The 22,463-nt window shown below is 40.7% G+C and overlaps 3 protein-coding genes across 3 annotated transcripts in view; all 3 read right to left on the minus strand.

The window, feature by feature from the left end:
• The window catches only part of LOC126556435 (uncharacterized), a 507,197-nt gene that overhangs the window by 168,453 nt on the left and 316,281 nt on the right, over window positions 1–22,463 (minus strand). The gene's annotated exons all lie outside the window — the stretch shown is intronic.
• LOC126556219 (mitochondrial uncoupling protein Bmcp) lies at window positions 1,742–4,634 on the minus strand. Its single transcript, XM_050211446.1, has 5 exons — window positions 4,552–4,634; window positions 4,156–4,303; window positions 2,225–2,641; window positions 2,079–2,139; window positions 1,742–2,003 (listed from the first exon to the last, which is right to left on the minus strand). Exons 1-5 carry the CDS (start codon window positions 4,616–4,618, stop codon window positions 1,743–1,745), a joined length of 954 nt encoding a protein of 317 aa, XP_050067403.1. The 5' UTR covers window positions 4,619–4,634; the 3' UTR covers window position 1,742.
• LOC126556043 (cAMP-dependent protein kinase catalytic subunit PRKX) overlaps window positions 6,560–22,463 on the minus strand; it is a 45,799-nt gene continuing 29,895 nt past the window's right edge. The window contains exons 3-7 of the mRNA XM_050211212.1: window positions 7,848–8,016; window positions 7,401–7,756; window positions 6,953–7,134; window positions 6,806–6,883; window positions 6,560–6,733 (exon numbers count right to left, since the gene is read on the minus strand). Coding sequence (XP_050067169.1) covers window positions 6,599–6,733; window positions 6,806–6,883; window positions 6,953–7,134; window positions 7,401–7,756; window positions 7,848–8,016 — 920 coding nt within the window. The 3' untranslated portion in view covers window positions 6,560–6,598. The remainder of the gene's footprint in view (window positions 6,734–6,805; window positions 6,884–6,952; window positions 7,135–7,400; window positions 7,757–7,847; window positions 8,017–22,463) is intronic.

The raw sequence follows: 22,463 nt of genomic DNA on the forward strand, positions 1-22,463 counted from the left end.
TCGGATGTTGTCATTGGATTGTTCTGCAGGATTGTCCACACATTTTCCACACAATCACACCAAATACGCGTGAGTGTAGACTCACGCAGAAAATATCGAGCAAACTAACGACAGAATCCGATCGATTAAACATCTCGCCATATCTCGGTGAACTTGTTCATTATATCCTGAAAAACACTGCATATAATAAACCAAATTTGAATCTTGTTTAAGGCAATCAAAGAATTTGCTATCCATTGCGAGAGGCTCAATTGCAAATGAGTGTTGTGCGAAGGAGATGGTTGGAAAGATTTATACGGTTCATGCTCGATCACGAATGCGTTGTGACGATGATGATGCTCCTTATCATCAGACGTCAAGTGCGCAGGGAGTAAGAGATATTTGTGCTTAAAAAATAAATATATAAAAGAATGTATGTGTGTATTTGAGACAAGATTTGATGTTGAACGCAAGAACAACTTTCTGGTCTTGTTTGATTTGTCGGGAAAACCCACACCCACAGCTACATATGCCACATTACCACTATTTCAGACCAGTTGGTTCTCTTGCTTCCAATTTTCCCATCCCACAACACGTGGGAGAACCTACTGTTTCGCGAGGAAAGGAAGATAAAGGTCTTGATAAGTAAGATAAGAAAAATATAATAATGAACAACTACAAACAAAAAAAAAGATACATTAATTTGAAAAATAAATATTTGCCAACGATGTATAATTAATGACTTTGAGCGTTTTTTTAACGATGAGCGTCGAGGAGATATATTTAGAGTACTGAATTAACATGACTTTGACCACAGCGAGAGATCCACTTGGTAGCGTTCGTTCGGTGAGAGCATCTCGGACTATCAAGATTGTGAGGTAGGGAATTCGAGACAAGAGACTCTCAAAACGGCGGCGATCTTAAGGATTGCATTAAGAAAGCTCACCCCATCCAATAAGGACTTGCAAGAAATATAAGACTTGCCAAAAAAGTCTTAAAAGTTATTGGAATATTATTGTTGCCCAATTCATCGGTAAATCAACCCAAAAGGAACAATGTGGCCCATGCCCAATATTTGATTTGATTTTTTGGACAAACCTTTTTCCATCCAATCAACTTTTGTAAACATAAAGCATTTAAATCCATTAACACAGAAGAAAATTCGAACAATTTTAAAACAACTAATTTAAAAGTTTTATCGTTTGATTTTCATTTATTTTCAAGAACAACAATTCGTTGCAGCGCGCTCGTAACCGAAAGGTCCGGAACTAAACACTGTTCTCTATCTGTTACATACAAATGCAAATTTACACACGTTACAAACAACGAATAACACATGCAGAGAGTACCGTTGGGTGGGGTTTTCAGCGATAGGATAAATGCTTATACATCTCTCTCTTTACATTGGCCTTTAGACATATTCGATTTTTTGTATTCGATTCACATAACAAACGTTACAACGGAAAAAAGTGCATGTGTTTGACACGTGCCTTTACCCTAAAATTTAATTCCGTTTTTCCTTATCGAGACAACGATAACGGCAGGAAGGGGAGAGGGGAGAGAAAACCCATCGTTGCTATCCTAAATGCGTACCGCGCGCTGTTTCCATTGTCCATTCGATAGAAAATCCAATATAAGTGTAATTATACTTTGGTTCTGCTGGTGACGAAAAGCTTGAAGCGTACAGTGTTTCATCTCCCCCCATCATTCTACCAGCAGTATAGCTCGTGAACCGGAAACGATGATTTCTTTGGCATTCCGTTTCAGTAGAACTGCTTCAGCTGTTCGTAGGTGATGAAGAAGATAATGTTCCACGGGCCCATACGCACCCAGGTCGGGATGAAACCTTTGTACAGTGCCCGGAAGCCTTCATTTCGAACCGTTTGTACCGCACAGTCGAGACTACCGGTGTAATATAGCCGAGGTGCAGGGTTTGCGGCTGTAGTGGTGCTGGAGGTGGTGGTTGCCGCCGGAGTCATGCTATGTTGAAACTGGTGCACTCGCCGTTGATTCATGAGACGAGTCTGGAATGGCCAGAAGAAATAGTTGGCGATTAGAAGAAATTTTCTTTTTTTTCCCTCTCCTTTTTCGTTGCTTACCCTTATCACATCGATTGGAGTTGAAGCAATCGCACTTCCTAAGCTCGCTATAAAACTAGATCTGTGGAAATGGCCAACATGCCAAGAAAAAAGGTTCATTTAAAAATTTGCCTCCTTTCATTTGCTGCTCGTACGCTCGTACTTACATGAAATGATTTGCAACCTGATCACCGAACGTTTCCATCAGATGCAGCTTGCAGAAATCGTACACCGGTAGCTCAACGGCCGCTATCACCGCAGCACGCTGTGCCGTTGGACCTACGCCCCGCCACAGCCCCCTTACACCTTCGTGCACGTAAATTTCGCGGAAGCATCGTAATAGCCCTACGTCACTCGCGCCCCGTCCGTGGACCTGCATCCGCACCTTCAGTACGTCGGTCGGGTTCGCTATCGCACTCGAAATGGCACCGGCCATCGTGGCACAGGCGGCATTGCACCAGAGGCTCTCGTTGCCGGCCTTATCGTGCAGCAGGCCCCGATCGGTCGCCACCTTCTTGAGTGTGTAGTACGTGCCGAACTTGATGGTGCCGTATGTTGCCTGCCGCAATACTGCGGGCCATATACTGAAAAAGGGAAGAAAGAACGTAACGTTTGCATTAATAATTATATCTAAAATTGGGACAAATGTGCCACGTTAAGCAATTAATTACTTAACCATATTTTATTTATCTGAATTTGCTTCTAATGTCATTTTATACTTATTTTTCACTCAATAAGCAGTCCCAGAAAAAAGAAATGCAAAAATAATCTTGACTTTTTAGTATTGAGGTGTAAAGTGAACGCCTTAGGTCCGAAGTGCTGCTCCTTTCAGTCACGGATCTCACTGCTGATCTCCACTCTAGCTTTTGGCCATCATTTTTTGGGATTTATTCCGCTTACAAATACACTCTGAACTGCTAATGAAAAAAATTCGAGCATTATTCTGGGAGTCAATCCCAATTTTGAACTTTTTGTGAACTCAATGATGAAATGTGCTATAATTCTAAGTGTAAGAAACATTCTGCCTAAGTCACAATAATACCAACCGTTCCTACCCGGTATTATGGGAATTCTCGGGAACCGTGGCTATCACAGATATCACAGATTTGCCAATTTTACACCAGAATAAATTCCGATACAAAAAAAAAATCAAATTTAATGTGAACAGTTGCCTTGGTCACAAATTATCGGTGAAGATAGCTTATCATTGAGCGAAGAGCGATTTTTATATGGACGGCTCTGTGTTAGGCTGACAGACAGGCAGATTAACGTTGAACAAAATTGACCCTCTATGTCTAGAATCTCTTATTGTTGTCTTGAGCCGGCTCTCATTTCAACCAGAAAAATAGCCCTTCCCACTCCTTGAGACCTCTTCTTTCTATTTAGATCACGTTATCGTTTAAATAATCAGTTTTTTCAACTACCTCCATCAATTGATCTCCATCAATTTGATTTCTACCCTTGTTTTGATCATTTTTGTTTCTCTTCCTTACAATCTCCTTCACGAATCACGTGTTAATCTAGAGATCTAAAATCTACAATCACAAAATTTAAATTTGTGTCCGGAATAGGTCTCCTATTAGATTTTTTCGACTTCGTTGCAAAATTCGAAACTAATAGTGAAAGACTAATAGTCTCAATTATTTACTCTATAGCTGCTCTAAATAGATTGATAAAGCTGGAATATTTTGTTTGTTCGTAAAATCCTTGATAAAAAAAGCAATTAATCTTTGGATGGATCCCTAGTCGTATGAAAAAAAAAAAAGAATTAATCCGCCTTTCAGAAGCGTTCTTTGGTGGTAGATGTAGTCATGGTAACTAGAGTATGAGTTAAATTTACATAATAAAAGAGTTACTTTGTTATGCTTCAGAACTGAACATCTCCTCTAAGGACTAGGTTAGCGACTAATTTTGCTATTCCTTTTATGATTTTTTCCTATCTATTTTCTGTTTCATTGCTCTTGACCTTTTACCAAGCATATATACTTCTAAATGAAGCTACCTAATACCTAGTGCTTTGCACCGATTTATACGATTCCCAAAAATAGGCTCATTCCATTAAACTAATACAGCAACTGGCTTGCCATTTACTTCTTACCCGGAGTAAAGAGCCTTCACACCTTCTTGGCGGGAAATTTTCACGAACGCATCCGTCATTCCGCGGTACCGCAACTCGCTGTGTGATCGATCAGTCTTTTGGCCTTGAATTTGTAAACGAGTTTTAGTTGTGTCGATGGGAAACGTTCCTGAAACGGATGGGAAGAAAACGGATGAAATGCGGGCTACACATCGCAGCGCTAAGCGGCACGTTGGAAGGCAAGCGGGTGTGGGATCACAGGGGGCGGTAGGGTCAATGTTTTCCGTTCGTGTTCCAGTGACGCACGGACCCGGGGATTGATTATATAATGCAAAACGTGCGATACTCTCCCTTCCAACCCTTATTTTATCAAGATCAACCCTATTGATGGTGATGAGTCTCATCCGGATTACTTACCAAATTCGGCCATTATCGATGCCATCCCGCCGTACACAAACGGTCTCCAGTCGCGTATATCACTCATCTTCGAGGCAGTATCCTTGTTCAAGCCGTTTTTCTTTCTTACCGTTTCTGCGTTCCCGGCTGCGAAAGAACCTTCGCTCCACTGCCAAACGCAGCAACCTTTGCAAACACGAATAGCACCCTCCTGAAGGGCACGTTGTATGTTTTTTTACGTCACGGTGGAAAAACAGATCTTGCCCGGTGACCACCGGTACAGTGCAAGCGCACGTGTATGTGTATATGTAAAGAACAACAGATCGTCGTAGCAGAGATAGAAACACACAACCAAGATGCTGGAACTGCCGCTGCTGCTATTGTTGCTCTCTCTAGTCTTCAAGCTGCGGAACGACTTTCCGACGTATTTTACGAACGTACAGTGCGCGAAACATTATGAAATTTTGTAGCTTTCCGATGAACGGGCGAACGTAAGAAAGAGCTCACTTTTTATCCTTCCAGGTTGAAGGACATTTCGCACAAACATACGGAGTGGAAGCCGCAACAGAAATCACACATTCACACCGAGTTGCACAGGCTGGTCAATGTGGATTCAATGTGTCAAGCGAAGTGAAGTTTGAAGATTTTTTTTGCTTCTTCTTCCTTCTTTTTTCTTGAATATCAGAAGAAAAAATAGAATATGAATTGTTCAAAAACAAAATACCATTCAATTAATATTCATATTGAAGCACAAAAATGTTTGTATTCATTTTGTATGAAACTAATATTTAAATGGTGGCTGTTGAAAATGATCTAACCTCTCTTCATGCATGTGCACGTGTTTGTCAAACGTCAAATTTTAAAATGTGTACCAAATAACCGTTGTAAATAGCAGTTGCTAAATAGTGAGAATAGCAGCTGCTAATAATAAATCAAAAATAATTTATTTTTAAATCAGCATTTTTTTTTTTTAGCTCGAGGGCAATTAAGACAGCTGCACATTTATTTGTTATTCACCATTTAAATATAAGAAAATAAAATAAATAAATAAATTTCTTGCAATAACTTTACCGTTTAAGAATAATGTACAAACGGGCAGGTTATATATATTTAATAACTTTATTTCATCAAGCAACGCTCTCCAGTGGGGTAGTGTACGATATATTTGTGATGCATTGTAATACGTTACTCGGGTGCGCTCTTAGGGTGAGCGAAGGGACAGTGAGGAGAAGATTACAGACACTTTTTAGTGAAAACGACGAAATATACACAGAACAGATTAATTTTGAAAATGTTCTTTTTTCCGTATGCTCCTCATAAGGTACGTCTTGCACCTATTTGATCAGGTAGACTTAACAGTTACATAATATTTTTGGCTATTGCAATTAGACACACTCACACACACCGTTGTTACTAGCTTCCTATCGTTTCATCGCCTTTTAGCAGCTGTTTTACAAAACATTTTCCAACAACATTTTATTTAAGAACAAGTCGTCGCCGTCAACGTGAATAGTGGAGCCAAAACGGCTGGCTCTCTACCCACCAACATCTCGGACTACAGCGAGTTCCTAATTTCCTATCACAGTACATATGTTGGATTAAAACTTAAGGTTACACTGCATAACCATGATCTACAAACGACAAAAACTAAACATAATCCCCTTATATTTTTAGACAAGGTAGGTTTTTTGGCCAATATAAACTCTTCTTACATCAGTTTTCGTTTTAGGGGCGCAAGCGTACGATCGTCGGGAGGCGTTTGTTAAAACTACAAACATAATACAACAGAATAGCTTTCTTACAAACACAGGGCAGAGCCGGGGTCAAAGGAACTGTAACTAATCACTAGAAGAAGAAAAAACAATCTCTAAACTTACTAAAACTATATACAATGACTATCAACAACGAGTCTGTTGTTGTGCATGCTTCCTTTATGTTCTCGCTAAATGAGCATTATACAGACTGTTTCTATAAGTAAATCCTGCAGGCAACAAGGAGAATTCTTACTTCATCTTTGTTCTGCTCGCTTCGCATAAGTGCAATACATAATCGCATAATATTGGCTAGTTTAGAAATCTTCAAACAGTTGCATCTCGATTTTGTCCAACGATCTGACGGATTTCCAATCAGTCTCGGGATAATCATCGAAGTTACTCGTGTCGTCCTCCTTCGAGCTGAACACGTACGTCGGAACGATTGGAGGCTGCAGAAACAGAGGAAGATAAAGTGACAATTAGCCGGTTCTTTACAGTAACAAACATTTAATGTGACTTACCTTCAACTGCTTTCGTATCACGACATTCCAATCCAAATGCTTAAACCACCGGTGTCTTTTAACGTCTTCTGCTCCATTCTAGAATTTACAATACAAAAATAAGGATAAGATACGTTACAACAGCCAAAAGCATTCCCGCAGTATTACCTTCATGTTGCCCAAGCGTTTGGTACGATCCAACACCAACAGTTTCTTGACGAGATCCTTCGCTATCGGATCGACATGGCGCGACCATTCAATTTTGCCACTGAGAATTTTCTCATAAATTCCGAACGGATTATCGTCGTAGAATGGCGGATAACCGACGATCATCTCATAGATAAGTACACCTGGAAATGGAAAAACAACACAAAGAAATAATTGTAGATGGATATAACATTTTAACTCAAATCCGCTCGCTTGCTAGTGGAAATCTCGGCTGATCCGTAAACATCTGTCCATCATAAAAACAGCACGCCAACCCTGACGAGATCCGCCGGATCACTGTATCAAACAGAACCCTCGTCCTAGACGACGACGGACATTGTTTATCTGTCGATGTATTCTTTCCCATTTTACGATCGATCGCTTTATGGCCGATTCGCGCTTCACTCACCTAGTGCCCACCAGTCGACGGCTTTGTTGTGGCCCTTGGATTGAATGATTTCCGGCGCAAGGTACTCGGGCGTGCCGCACAGCGTCCAGGTGCGATCCTTCAACTTTTTAGCGAACCCAAAGTCGGTAATCTTCATGTGGCCTTCCCGATCGAGCAGCAAGTTTTCCGGCTTCAGATCACGGTACACGATCGACAGCGAGTGAAGATACTCGAGTGCGAGCACGATCTCGCAGGCGTAAAAGTTGGCGGTGCCACTATCGAATCGTCCTGCGTTCCGCAGGTAGGAAAACAGCTCTCCGCCACTGACGAACTCGAACAGCATGTACAGACAGCAGTCGTCCTTCGAGTTCCATCGCCTGGCGGGTGGTGAGGAAAATTAAAGTTGCTAGTATTATTTCTTTTGTTGAGACATTTGTAGCAATTAGAGGTAGCCGCAACAACACTTACATGTTCACAATGAAAGGATGATCGATTTCCTGCAGGATGTTTTTCTCGTTTTTTACGTGCTCGATTTGCTTCAATCGTATAACGTCCGCCATGGCCAGTATCTTCATGGCCCAGTACTTGTTGGTTATCTTGTCTCGACAGAGGCATACGCGTCCGAATGTGCCCGTTCCTATGGGAGGTATGAAAAAATAGAATATTAGGAGAAGTTTATTTATTTAGTTTAAGATCAAATGGATAAAAAAGGCATTTATGCGGGCCATTCGTTCTAATTCGCCCGATTGTTCCGTCTATGAATAATCATTCATTTCAGCAGTTTGCTTCAATTTTGACAAGATGTACTCCGAACGTAGTACTATTAGGGACAGTTTGTTTGTGTAGAACAAGATAAATGAAGAAGAATCCTTTTTAAAGAACAATTTTTAAGATCAAACAAAAATGTTCATGAATTAATGAACTCAGCAGCAAAAACAAAAAATTCAAAAGCTTATTTGGAAGGTGATGAACAGGATGAACACGCAGTGGCTCCCATCTAAGATCCACATGTAAATTAAGGGCTGCTCTGGGATTTTTCGTACACGAAAAATGACAAAAAACCAACATATGACACTGTATGAAGGTTCTCTGTGAAATCTCGTATTGAAGAAGGAAGGCCAGGCCGTATTTCTTGTAATCATACATTTGTCATCATACAAATCAATTTGTTTTTTCTATAAACTTTCATTGCAGCGAATGGAATACAAAACCTTACATCTGCCTTCAACATGTTACAAAAGCGTCATATTCAATTCTCTCGATCTAGGAAAAAATACAATTTTCCACATTCCCGATAGTAGTAGCATTATCATCCTTCGAAGGTACCTTCGAGGAATATCATTAACACTAGAGCTACCGGATAAGTCATTTTGATTGGTTTCATATCTTTCAAGTGGATTTATTTTTCATAGTTAAACAAATCCGCCGATGTTCATGCATGACTTTTACACATTCAATTTCTGTTACACATTAAATAGTATGAATTTAAAAGTTAAAAATCTAATTCAATATTGGCATTAATTTATGTCATGGGCAGTTCTACCTTAACCGATTATTTTGACTGGAAGTTTGTGGCACGATCAACAGCGTATTTTAATTGTAAATTCTCCCAAAAAGGTATTTATACATAACCGACAGACCTATTCCTTGCAGTATAACTATAGGATAATATATGATATAAGAGAAATAAAGTATAGTTTAACAATTTTATGAGTAACAAGGCTGAGCAACAAGGCTGCAGCTTTGATGCTGATGCTTTGATCATTTTGCTGTAAACGAGTTGAATCTTCGAGGTTGCAACACAACAGGATAAATTATTATCAAATTATAAATTATTATAGCGATTATCAAACGTACTTTAAGCCATTTTATTTAAGTATACAAACTCCAAGAAGTATGAGAATGTTAGTCAGGCCATAAAAATTATTTATTTGGTAACCCCGAATCCAAGTTTTTTTTACAATGCAATACGGCATAAAAGTAGCTCGTTCACGTGGTTTAAATTACCAAGTTTTTTTTTTTTTTTGTTTTCAATGCACTTATGCATATCATGAAGGCGGTCTGATGGTGGAGGCGAGAGCGACATCGGTTTTCACATATCCTTTCCTGATCGTTCTACCGTAATGTGAACAGAACTATCCAACTACGCCGTATCAACACGTCTAGTAAGCCATTAGCGGGCCGGTGTAAACTGCCCTAAGTCTTAACGCCATAACGGCTTAACGCGCAGAAGCAGCCCAGGAAAACGAACACTCATGACTTGTTGCGTATCTTCAAGGCAGCCACAGATTCTTTTCCCTAATTTGGGTGCTTTTTCTCACATCTTAGTTTTGCTAGTACACCCTAAGAATGTAACCAATTGCTACCGTTTTTTTATTCTAAACCATAAAATACTGCTCATTGGTAATATATTACGGTAGGAATAAGCTAGGCGGCAGGAATTGGAAATAAAAATTGAGAAAAGAATGTTTAAGAAAATCTTTTAAAATTTATTTCTGTCATTACCAACTTACAAACTTTTGCATTGAAGACGCAATTGTACCGCTATTTCTAACATTTTTTTGATAATTGAAAAAAATATTGGAATGATCATTTAATTAAATAAATCATTTAAAAGAAACACACATGTATTTAATATTGTTTAGATTTATTTCCATGGTCCCAAACGACCAAATGAAAGAATGTTATCTACTCTGATTTGTGTATATTGGTAAAGCAATTTAAATAATCTTCAATTTTGGAATTGACAACAGGAACCAAAGGAAAATACAGTCAGTTCTCTCTTTAAAATGTATTTTGACCTCCTGTGGGAAATGCACTCGCAGAGAAAGGCACTTAGTGTATTTCATAGACAGTGTTGACACAATGCTTGTAAAAACTCGGCAAAAACCTCTCCAGCGCTAGTAAAGGAATCCTTGAAAGTAAAGAATGACGCAAAACTTGGCACACTCATGAAAGTGAATCCTGTTGGAAGAGTTCCTTTTGGTGCATGAAAAATGTTCCCGTTCCGTCTGGGAATGGATCCAACGCATCATCATCACCATCCCCATCATCATCTAAGAGTTCAAAGATCGCAGTACCTTCAATCGGTTCATTCGCCACAGACGCTCGCGTCCAGACGACCGGCCAGCTTCCCTTTCCCAAATTGTGCCTCGCCGGCTTCGCCCTTTCCAATCGTCAGCCCGTAATGTTGCTAGTGTGTACATCCTAACAAACCGAGCCGAGAGTGGTTGACAGATGGATTGATGGATTAATGGGTTATTGGTGTGTTTGACCACGGTGCCCTGCTGCTACCACTCGGACTCGGATGTTGTTTGCATGTCTGCCTGCCTGAGGGGAAGTTATGCTTGCGGTAGACGGCGTTGTGTACCGGTGGGATCTGATTTCCGATTGAATTTACCGTATCCATTTACCGGCTACCCGGTACCCGTGGCGGTCGATGATCTTCAATTTCGGAACCTTGAAAAAAAATTGTCCCATGCCAAAACACGGGTTGCCTCTCGAGCGGGAGAGCGCGGCACAAAGCCAGGCGGAACGGTATACCAAGCGGAGAGCGGATTTAAAATTTCTAATTAGGTTCTAATTAAAACACCACGCTCAACCCACGCCAACACATTACGGTGGCATTGGAGGGCAAACAGATCAATGTTGATTTTATTGCCCATACGCTTTGCTCGGCGGGGTTTGGAAAAGGTTGGTTGTAAACATGACCTTCAAAAATTCATTCCCACCAGCTGACGGTACACTTTGTTCGGTCATTTTCCCGTGTACCAAAAAAAAAGGAAGATCATCGTTCCTGGGGACCTTTAGACAGTGGGTACCACGGAGGTTCTGGAGAGGTTTCGCGACACTCGCTGTTTTGGTATCAAAAGATAGAAAAAAGAACAAAGAACACCCCAAAACACGTGCCTATTAGTGGACATGGCCCACCGTTACCCAAGACATTCCATAGATAGCGGACAAGTTTATTTTTGGACCCATTTTCGCTACTCGAGTTCCTGTATGCAATCGCAAAATGAACACTCCCGAGACTTGTGGCGCAATAAGACGAAAAAAAAAAATTGCACACCTTTCGCAGTCAATTTCGCAGCATGATGATGCAAACGGGCCTGTTTTTCCGGCAACAAACAATACTGGCACACCGAGACAGTGTGACGGCTAATTGGTGGAGAGGCACGCAGTACACACGCAGTGACGGACACGAAAGGCTCGCTGTATTCCCCCCTCCCGAGAGAGTGGCAATACAAACTGGTTTTGTTCTACCAGCACAGACCGGTTGTCTGAAACATCCGAAATGATTGGTCACCGTAACTCCGCTGGGGAAACCGATTTTGGGGAATCATTTCGGGAACGATGCGCGTACATGTCAGGTGTCCGGTAATGGCTTCGGGACACATGGTCGTTTTTACACCTCGAGGGCAACTTTCGCTTTCGCTCCGAAGGAGGAGCAGCTGTACAGAGATCGGTCATTTGTGTTTTTTTTTGTTTTGATTTTGTTGTTGTTTGCTCTGTTCCGGAACCCACCCGGAATGATTAATGATTCAAATGAACGACATCTTACTTCCCGGTTCGGTTTCGGCATTCTTTTGATTCGTTATCTACAACACCGCTGACCATTTTTGGGTGAGTGCCCTTCGCTGTTAACATCGGTCGGGAATTTAGCAATTTCTAGCGCGTAGAAAAATTGCTTCCGTTTGACATTTGAGGTAATGAATTGTACGACTTAATCGTTTTTGATTAGTACAGCGTAGTGACTCCAGAGTGCTTTAGGTGTGGCTTGTGAGGTGGTAATCATTTGTTAAATTTGCTTTTACGGTTAGTTAAACTTATATTTGCAACAAATTGAGTGAGAAGGTATCAGGTGCTATAAATAAGTTCATGCGGATTGTTTTTTTTCAAAATAGAAAGCTTTATCATGAAGATTTGTTAACTCTTTCAACTTCCTAAATATTTTCTATCGCTGATTATTACTTTTTCCCATCTTTTTTTTTTTTGGCAAATTACGGATTCCATCGAGAAAAAAGAGAAATTACGGATTCCATAGTCAGTGGTCGAGTTTTTCTTGAATATTCGGCCTGGGTTTCGATGATCCTTTGGCTTCAGTTCGTACGGCACCCAATTCCCTATCTTGCGGATCATTCCCATAGTTTTTAAACGTTGGCAAACGACTGACTGAGTTACCTGAGCGTTTGAGAAGGATCTTCAACGAGCGTTGCCTTTGAAGTTCCTTATCTTCATATTTCAAGGAATATCCGGAGTTAACAGGTTGGCCGATAAGTCCCCGGTCTACCAAAGAAAAACAATTTTTTTGTCAAAATTCGTTTTTATTATTCAACATAGTTCCCTTCAAGAGCGATACAACGATTATAACGACCTTCCAAATTTTTGATACCATTTTGGTAGTACTCCTTCGGTTTTGCCTCAAAATAGGCCTCAGTTTCGGCGACCACCTCTTCATTGCAGCCAATTTTTTTCCCTGCGAGCATCCTTTTGAGGTCTGAGAACAAGAAAAAGTCGCTGGGGGCCAGATCTGGAGAATACGGTGGGTGGGGAAGCAATTCGAAGCCCAATTCATGAATTTTTGTCATCGTTCTCAATGACTTGTGGCACGGTGCGTTGTCTTGGTGGAACAACAGTTTTTTCTTCTTCGTTCTTTTTTCGTTCGTCAAGCAACCAAAAGTTGCTTGAAAAAAGACGCTCTGTCTCACAAACTAATTGACATACAGACGTCAAATTTTGACACGAATCATTTGAAGGTTGGTGCTATATAAAAATAATATGCATTTAATACTAGCGGCGCATTCTATGTGTCAGACCGGGGACTTATCAGCCAACCTGTTATTCTTCAACCTCCAAAGAAAAATTGCTACTCTCTGATAGAGCATGGCCACTATAAACTTTGACTAATATACGATGTCTTTCGGTAGCCGATTTGTTCATGCAGTAGTAATGAAGCAATGAACCCTTTATTCTCTCTCGTAAAAACACTTTATTCGGTACAAATGTTGCCATTTTAGAAGCTCATGGAAACTACTATTTTTACGCTTCACCAAAATGACGGCTAGAGAAAAAGAAAGACTGAGGCTGACACTTCAAAATGGCAGGGTTACAAGATTGCACCAAAGTAAAAATGAATAATTAAAACCACACGGACTTATTTGCAGTCCAGATAATTAAGTAGCTTGGCTATATTAATCATTATCCCAAATTTAAATTTGTGCACATGGGAGGATACACCGTCAAGAGTCTAAATTATTTGATTATTTGACAAAGCCATGAAGTGCCATGAAAATATACCAAAACTTTGCACTTGATTTCGAGAGCAAAGTTTTCTTCTAAAATGAGCCTTTATACGTCAATTCGGCCAGGACGTTCTTATGAAAAAAAATTGGCCTTTATAAAAACTGTCAAGTTAAAAAAAAGGTAATAGATGATAGACCAGGTAGTATTAACAATTTTCTAATTAATTATGACGGTACAATGCCGCATCAGTTATATTGTCAGTTATATTAATAATGATAACTGTATAATAGGTAACTAGAGGAAGAGTGTTACTTGGATACATGTGATCACAATGTACTCTTTTCGCCAATTGTCACCGTTATTTGCTTATAAAATGAATTTAGCGTCGTTTAATTTATGAATGTATCATTTTAGAAGAATACTCTTTTCATATAATTTCCTTTACCTGTCTCAGAATTCACCGATAAATGTGAGATTCAATTTACATGTTAGTTGGAGAATCAGGTGTCGATTCCCATCCATACCGTACCCAACCACACAGGACTAACCATGCAGCCACCAGGAATATTCAAATTGAGGAACCATGCTATGAAAACCTCCCTATGTTCCAGTGCCAAAGATCCTAAAGAAGAATAGTAAGTAGTCCCAACGTCGCTCTAAACTCATATTGACCAAAAACAAACTGCATAAAAACTCTCACAAAGCATCAGCACTGCTACTGATTGCTAAATGCACCTTATTCCATTACTCTGATGAATCAATTTGTAGCTAAAATGATGGGAAAATAAAAAATAGGTCACCAAGCGCACAGAAGAAGCAGCACCATCATGCCCTGCCCTGGCCAAACATTGCATGAATTGCAAATGCATATTTAATATTCCTTCTGCGGTGAAGGTCATGTTGAAGCCGTAAATGGCCGGGGGTTCATCCTTTCTCCGTTCGCACCCGTACGTACCAAACACAAATGCAAACGTTTCTTAAGCGATCGAATTTACTCGATCGCACTTTGCTCGGCTTCTTTCGCCGTTAACACGAGACTGGCAATTTAGCAAACATTCCCAACGACACGTTGGCACACGATAATGGCTTCCACAGTAGTTTGGTGTATAATCAACAGCTTCATCTTCATCATCGTAATCATCATAAACGAGAGATTGTGAGTGATTTTTTTTTTTGAGTGATCGCCGTCAGTAAGTCGGACAACTGGGATGAAGAGCGTTGAACGATACCGTTTCAACATTACCAACCAACGATCAACGGTCCGTTGTGAAATGTGATCTGAAAAGCTAAGCTGGGTTTACCTCATTCTCAGTGTTGTTTGGGATCTTGAAAGTTGTCCACACTGATAAACCACGATCATTGTATCGAACCCGGAAAAAATGGCTTTGATCAAAAACTCTCCACAGACGATTGAGGACTGCAACAAAGGGAAGGGTTGCTGAGAGAACTACGCTGTCCCCGTACCACAAGATTGGTGACAACTATTGCTCATCTATCAGCACGTTTGCCAGCAGGATCATCGATCCCACGTCCCCGCGAATGAGGTGTATACGTAAGTGATGGTTAATGTGTTGCTATCACGTTAGTAATGAACCTGCCATACAATGCCGCCAGTTAAGCAAAGGCAAGAAGTTGTTTGCACGCGAGAAAGTGAGTAGAGAAATGGGGACGGACGAAAAGCGCGGGAAACCAACCAGTGTAATGGACGGAAACTGAGGACGGTACAACAGTTGTGAAGTTTCATGTTCATCTTCGGCTCAACAAACGTATTTCCCATTCTCCATTCGGTTTCTGTAGGTAGGACTGGGCGATTGTTGGCTAGGGTCAAGCAAAGGGGAACCGTCTACGAACACCATGGCCATGGTCACTCCATCGCATCCATCGAAAGGGGTTTTTCGTGTTTTCTCCTACTGGTTTGTGTTCATTTTTCTACCAATGTTTACCCCTCCATGCCACTTTTCATTTTTGTTTTGCTTCTTGTGCCGACCGGATGGGGTAAGTTTTTCCACTTCCCACCGTAATGCTGTTATCGTGCTTGGTGTACGTTTATAGCGTGCACGCCCGTATCGCATAATAATAATAATATGCTACAAGAGCAATCTAATTAGAAGCATGATAATGTTGGTATCGAGCAGACGAAAGGTTGGGGCTAGAGGGGGAAGGAACACGTAGCAAAGTTACGCGCATAAAACGTAATGTTGTTCGTTAGTGTTCGTTTGAAAGAGACGTTAGAAAAGGCACCTGTTGCATCTACTCAATTCCAGGGTTGAACAATCACGCGATTGAACAATTCATGATGGTCAAAATAAAACAAATAGAATTTCAGACAAATAGTAATCAATACATACATTGCTATCACTATCCAATTTTTGTTTATTAATCAATTAATAATATTTTTAATAATAGCAACACATTTAACTCATGTGTTGCCCTTATTACGATTAAGTTTAGGATTGTTAATTTGGCTTTCACTGAAAACGTTGTGATATTTCCAATAGAGAGAAGTTAGTTTGCTACATGGTTTTAAATAATTAAATTTTTTGAACCTAATCCAATTCATTTTCCCACAAAGAGCACTTTTTGTGTTGCTTATTATGATCTTTTATGGAAATTACTTAAAATAAATGATGTTGGATGATTGGGTTTAATTGAAAGCGAATGATGAATAACGGTGATCGAATTATTCAAATATTCAGCGATGAAGAAGATCACCAGATAATTTTGTTCGTGTCATTAATTCATCTGTACTTTAGTAAAATACGTTAACCAGTGTAATTAACAAGAAAGAAACCATGGTGAAAGCATGATGAATAGATCATTGCTTCTGCTAGGATTGGATAACGAATAAATCCATAATAAAATTTTATTCTTAAAACAAATCTTTATCAAACGGAATAATTAAACAAACAATTAAACGGAGTAGTAGTGTAGTGGTTAATACTGTTCCGACACAAGCAACAAGAGACCGAGTCGTGTAATTTTAAATGCATCTGAAGATTCGCATAAGTAACGTATGTTGTTTTTAAATTAACCCAGATTTTAAACCACTAGAAAAACATTTTGCTTCAGCTTTTCTGTGATGACTTTAATTCGAAATTAAAAATATTTAAAATGGTATCGTCACTCCGCCGTAACCCTTAGCTCACACAAACAAAGATCACAGAGAGATACAAACAGCACTCGATTTTGATTGCCGATCACTGCATTTACCATCCAGGAGGATTGAGTGGAAACGGGCTGCGGTAAACGTTTTACCAATTAACAAATCACTCACGAACGAGAAAATCAGACGTTTTATGTTTCATTTTCTCACCACACCCATGTGTGCGTACACATAATAAGATGTTAATGTTATCGTACCTTGCGCAATAATGCAACCGAAAAGAAAAACGTGTGATAGCGATCATTTTATGATGCTTTAAAGCGATCACGTTTTGTTCGAACGAGTGTGTGCTTTATCGTGTAGTGCCCATCACCGTTTATTCGATTGCAGATTTCCGACCGGTACATCGCCATCGACCATTTACCAGCAATTAGTACGATAAGCGAGGAGTCGCTCAGAGCAGGGAAAAAAACAAAAAAAAACTCCTGCTGGTTCGAACACAGCTTCTACGTTAAAAACCGGTAAATGTGCGCTCGCTACCACATGGTACACGGCGTGGACTTCATTTAACCTCCAGTGAAACCTCGCACGTCCCTTCGCTCCATAGGGGTCGATGTTGCGAAAAGTGAAGTTCAAAGATGGCTCATGAATCATGCAAGCCGTGGATGGCTTCCCAGGTTCCGGAAGATTCGCCGGTGTGTGAATGTTTGACCGTGAGTCAATCGATGACCACGGTCTGGTACCACGGCACGATTTGGATGGACCAACACTGCTTAAAGGCGCGCGTTTTTCTTTTCTTTTCGCATTGTTTGTTGCATGCTTCATCCGCGCTAGTGTACTCACAACATCGGCCACTGCACATCCACTCCAAATGGAAGAGGGAAAAGTAAAAGCTCATTTTTCAACGCATGCAATTGTTGACGATGCATCTGGCGTCCGGTCGTCCGAACGATCAACGCGCGCTTCACTTTCTTTGGCGACTTTCGTTCAAATGGCCAAACAGGGAAAGAAGACTCCAAGCAGCGGCATTTGACTTCGAATGTCGTCGATTAAATTGTTGTGCAGATGACGTTTTCCTTTGCTTTTACCATTTCGTTCGCGATCACGGTCGATGCTTTAGCGATGCTTGCGGTTTTTGGTTGCCATTTACAACGTGTTGCGATAGCGAGAGTTGCGAATAAAAATGCCTTCTCCTCCTCGCTCACCTACCTGTGTGTTGGTGAACGCAAACGACTTTTAAATAAGCCGCCCAAAAAAAAATGGACCACTTTATCTTCTTTCTGCTTACTGAATTTCCTACCGAAAAGCGAATAAGGATATGATCGATAAGCAATTTGCCATCAGGTTGAACATCAGCCTATTTTAAACCTCGGCGGTGTGCAATCAAAATGTCCATCTTTAGTGCAATTATCGGCTGGCTGCTGTCTGCATCGGGTTGATTACAACACGGCGGAATATAGCTTTTCTCCCCCCTGTTGGTCAATATTGTAGCACAACACAAAATATAAAAGGAGAGAAGGTAAAACACAGTGATTTACAGTTGCATCAGTGCGAAATGTGGCGAAATTGCAAATGAATTTATATCCACGTCTTTGGAGTGTCTGTGTTTTGTCTCGCTAAGATTAAGCAGTTATTTCTTGATGTTTCTTTTTTTGCCAACGCTTACGGCTCCCCAGGGCGTAGTAATTGTACCGATACGGTTGATGTGCTTTCAGCACGACGAACTAATGGCATAATACAGTTCGAGAGCGTTAATAAGTCGGTTTCGAGTGAACCAAGTCACGTACGGAATCACTAAACAAAATTGAAAAAAAAAAAAACGTCTTTGGTTTAACAACAAGCGTCGTTAACAGGGTTCAGATTGGTTCTATTGAAACAAAAGAGTGAGAAAAATTAACCATTTGTGATGTTTGTGATTTATTAAACTTAGCAATAGCTGGCCTGGACGTGCTATATGAATAAAACAAAATTACAAATACTTCCATTCTCGAAAACTGACTATCAATTACTAGGTTCACCTATTTTGATTCTTTAAAACTTTTTGATACCTCGGTAGATAGTAGCTTATTCACTCAAGGAAATTTAAAACGTATCAGCTTTCCAGGGTCCTGCAGTTCCCGGTTTAGAGTAGACACCTCGTTGAGAGAGCAAACCAAGTCTATCCCCGATAGTCTTCGCAGGACAGCAATTCCCAGCATTTTTGTGGAAAAGTATGGCCATTGTAACAGCAAACATTTTTATACTGACGGATCCTCATCAGAGCTAGGCATCGGTTATAATATTTTATCCGAAGCATATTTCCAACTACACCAGCCATGCTCGATATATGTAGCGGAGCTCGCCGCAACCTTTTACGCCTTGTTGATAATAAGTGCTTGTCCTCCAGACGAATATTTTATATTCTCCGACAGTTTAAGCGCTGTCGAGGCATTAAAATCTGTGAAGGCTATTAAGAGCCCGGACAACTTCGTATAAGAAATATTAAAGGTCTTAAGCTCATTGTTTGAGAAATCATTCCGGATATCTCGCGTCTGGCTGCCTGCACATTTCGGTATCTTCGGCAATGAAAACCATGAAGACCAATTGGCCAAACAGGGTGCTTCGGAAGGGTCCTTTTTCGAAAGGCTTATCCTGACTCACGAGTACATGCGTGCCCCACAGTCTCTCTGCATGGCTCGCTGGCAGAGTTTGTGGGACACCGATGAGCTCGGGAGGTTTTTATATTCGATAGGGACGATAGATTCGACACTAGGGGAGTGAGTGTACTTGAATGCCTGGGTTCCACGGCATCTCAGGTGATCGTGCGTTCATTCGAATGATGTCTAGGCTTAGGTCTAATCATTTCGCTTTGGGCACGCATCTCCAGCGTATAGGACAGGTCGACTCTAAAGTACATATGTGGCTGCGGCCTCGGATACCACGACATAGATCATCTTCTATGGTCTTGTGTGGAATACGAGAAATTCTTAAAATAATCATCTCTGCTAATTAATATCCCACCTTGGCACCCAACAGTGAAACATTGTTAAAACTCAAAAACTCTTCTGTAAATCCAGGGACAACAAAGGACCGCCCAACGACGGAATAGTCACCAGGCGAGATAGCGAATAAATATGTATGATGAAAACGAAACTGCTGGGATTTTAATGTTTAATATCATATCCTTTGGCGCTACAATTTCGAAAGATCTATCATACCTGGCTTCCTAGAATTGATAAAAATCCCATCAGGATAGTCTAGTGCGTGGAGTGGTTCTAGCGGTAACGGCAGCACCGGCGAAGGTCTCCACACGGCATGAGCTGGGTTCAATTTCCATACCGATCGCTCCCCCGTAGTGCGAACTGACTGCCAAACTACTTGGTATCTAAAAGTCTAGTAAGCCATTTGATGGCCGGTGTGAAGATAGCCGTGCCGTGTAAAAAACTGACACGTATGTCCTGATCACCACATGTCAACTTGTACGCAGAACCGTCACATGGTTGGATTATCACTTCGAAGAATCATTTGCTAGCAGCTTATTCGAATATTAACCCAGTTTTACTAACTCTGCATATATTATTCAACTATCTGCAAATTTTACTATAACACAAACAATTATTACAAATTTCCAGAACAATTTACAATCAAAGATATTTACCAATAATATCGCTTGGAATTACATATACTGTTCAAACATGGTAAGTATAGACATTTGATGTGTCATACATCAAAAACTACAAAATAAGTTACCTTTTACTACATGGCTCCTTTTGTGGGATACAAATGAACCCCATGGCGAAAGGAAAAGCTGAAAAAAGGATATTTAATTTTCGTGTATAGAGATCGGTAACCGGAAGGCGTACGGGACACAGGAAGCAAGGAAGAAAGAGGACGATCATTGTAGTAAAATGAAGTATCCTCCCGTAACTGATATGTGTAGCAGCACATCGCTCCTTGTCGGCAAATCACGATCGGAACGTGCCCGGCTCGGTTGACGCCAGGGGACAAGGACCTGTCGGTTGACCAGACTGTGATTGACATGTTGTATTCTGTACAAACCTGGGTATAACGAACTAGAATAGACAGCAGTAGGTGTTCGCACCGAGATAAAGTGAAGTAAGGAGGACAAACGTGGCACGGGTTTCCTTCACTTTTCCCTTTGAATTTTACATCTTTTCTTTTGTTGGTGTATGAAATTAATAGGAAGCGAATGACGAAACGTATACCTGCTGTCAACGTGAAATGTCTTCATCGTTGCAAAGAACGACGAAACCATGTGGCGTGTCTTGGATGGGCAGGAGACTGTTGAGTGTTATTATTCATGAAGGGTTTTAGCAGCCGATGTAAACATTAATGCGAAAGGTAACTTTTTTACTTAAGGTAATCATAGGGAAAGGTGTCAATTTTTCAAACATTTTTTTCCTTGTAGTTAATGTTGATTTTAAAATTTAAAGTAAAGTAAGCTGACATTTTAAACAGTGAGCTGGATTTCGCAGGCAAAAATAGCACTTTTATTTCTCGATTAAAGCAAAGCCACCAGAATGAGTCGTTTTTAGTCTGTGCACAATAAGCCGCTAAAAATATAGATAGAAAATGACATCGTTTCATGGTTTGGGGCGGACGTGATGAAGATTAGTGCCACCATCGAAATCGAGTTGTACCGAATCCCACACAAAAACCACGAAGAAGCACAGCAGTACAGCAGCAGTAGCCAAAAGAGACAAGCACAACGGAGCGATATCCCACTAAAACAACGTAACGAATGTTTGCAAAAGAGCATTCATTTGGACACGCGGATTGAATTGAAATCTCAGCTGCAGTTGAAGGGACGAAACCAAACCGGGTATGGTGGGAGGAAAGGTGTTCTCGGTGAGAGGACATATTCCGAAGTATGGCTTTCCTCCCCCCCCCCCCCCTCCCTTATAGCATGGGACATGATCGGATGGATGAAAATGCGATGGATGAAAGCATGGGACATGATCGGATGGATGAACAGAGTGTATTTGGAAAAGTGGGAAAATTATTTTTGGAACCAAACCGAGATGAGATACACTAACAACAACGGGTGGATGCAAATTGGGCTAAGCACGTTGTTGAATGATGATGACACAAGAGTATGAACATTCCATTAAGAATCTGTTTTTAAATTTTGTTTATAAAAATGTAACAATAGTTTTCTAGAGATTTCTTAGCATTACTTAACACAGCTTAGTAGCAGCAAATGCTTTTCAGGGTGCAGTTGATAATCATGTCATCACGCACGATAAACGAACCTCACAGAGCACCAGCAGAGCCACAGACCACCTTTCTCACCTTCAAAGTAGGCATGAATCCGTATCACAACATACGGCACAGAGGACAGAGAGATAGAGAGCCAGCGGGTGATCTTCGGGTAACCCAGAAGACGGTGAGCAAACTTTGCTTTCTTCGAGTGTGTTTTATTTTGTTTTGATGATGTTTGCCTAGAGGCCATCGTAATTATTTACGGTGAGCGCTTCATCAGACGCGACGCTGCAGCCGCTTCCGTGGCCTTAGGCCGTACGGAGAGGTGTGCGTATAGGAGGCCAGGGAAAAAAGGAACCCGATCCCCCGGCAAAACCAAGCCCATCTGTCGATTTATTTGAAATGCCGGTCGGTTTTTTCCTCTTACTTTTCCTAAACAGTGTAAGGTGTGTTTGCTTAGCCATTAAAAAGGGTCATCATACTTTTTTTAGCTCGCTAACTACTGCCGGACCGCGTCTTACCGCGATGATGGGTCG

This window comes from Anopheles maculipalpis, chromosome 2RL (assembly GCF_943734695.1).
Source record: "Anopheles maculipalpis chromosome 2RL, idAnoMacuDA_375_x, whole genome shotgun sequence".
NCBI classification, from domain to species: domain Eukaryota; kingdom Metazoa; phylum Arthropoda; class Insecta; order Diptera; family Culicidae; genus Anopheles; species Anopheles maculipalpis.

What these genes read in the sequence shown, in the direction of transcription:
- LOC126556219 (XM_050211446.1), bottom strand. Translation starts at nt 4,618, where the DNA reads ATGAGTGATATACGCGACTGGAGACCGTTTGTGTACGGCGGGATGGCA. An exon ending in CAGGTTGCAAATCATTTCAT is followed by an intron (nt 2,140 to 2,224) that starts GTAAGTACGAGC and finishes CCATTTCCACAG; the next exon opens with ATCTAGTTTTATAGCGAGCT. An exon ending in CTCCAATCGATGTGATAAGG is followed by an intron (nt 2,004 to 2,078) that starts GTAAGCAACGAA and finishes TGGCCATTCCAG; the next exon opens with ACTCGTCTCATGAATCAACG.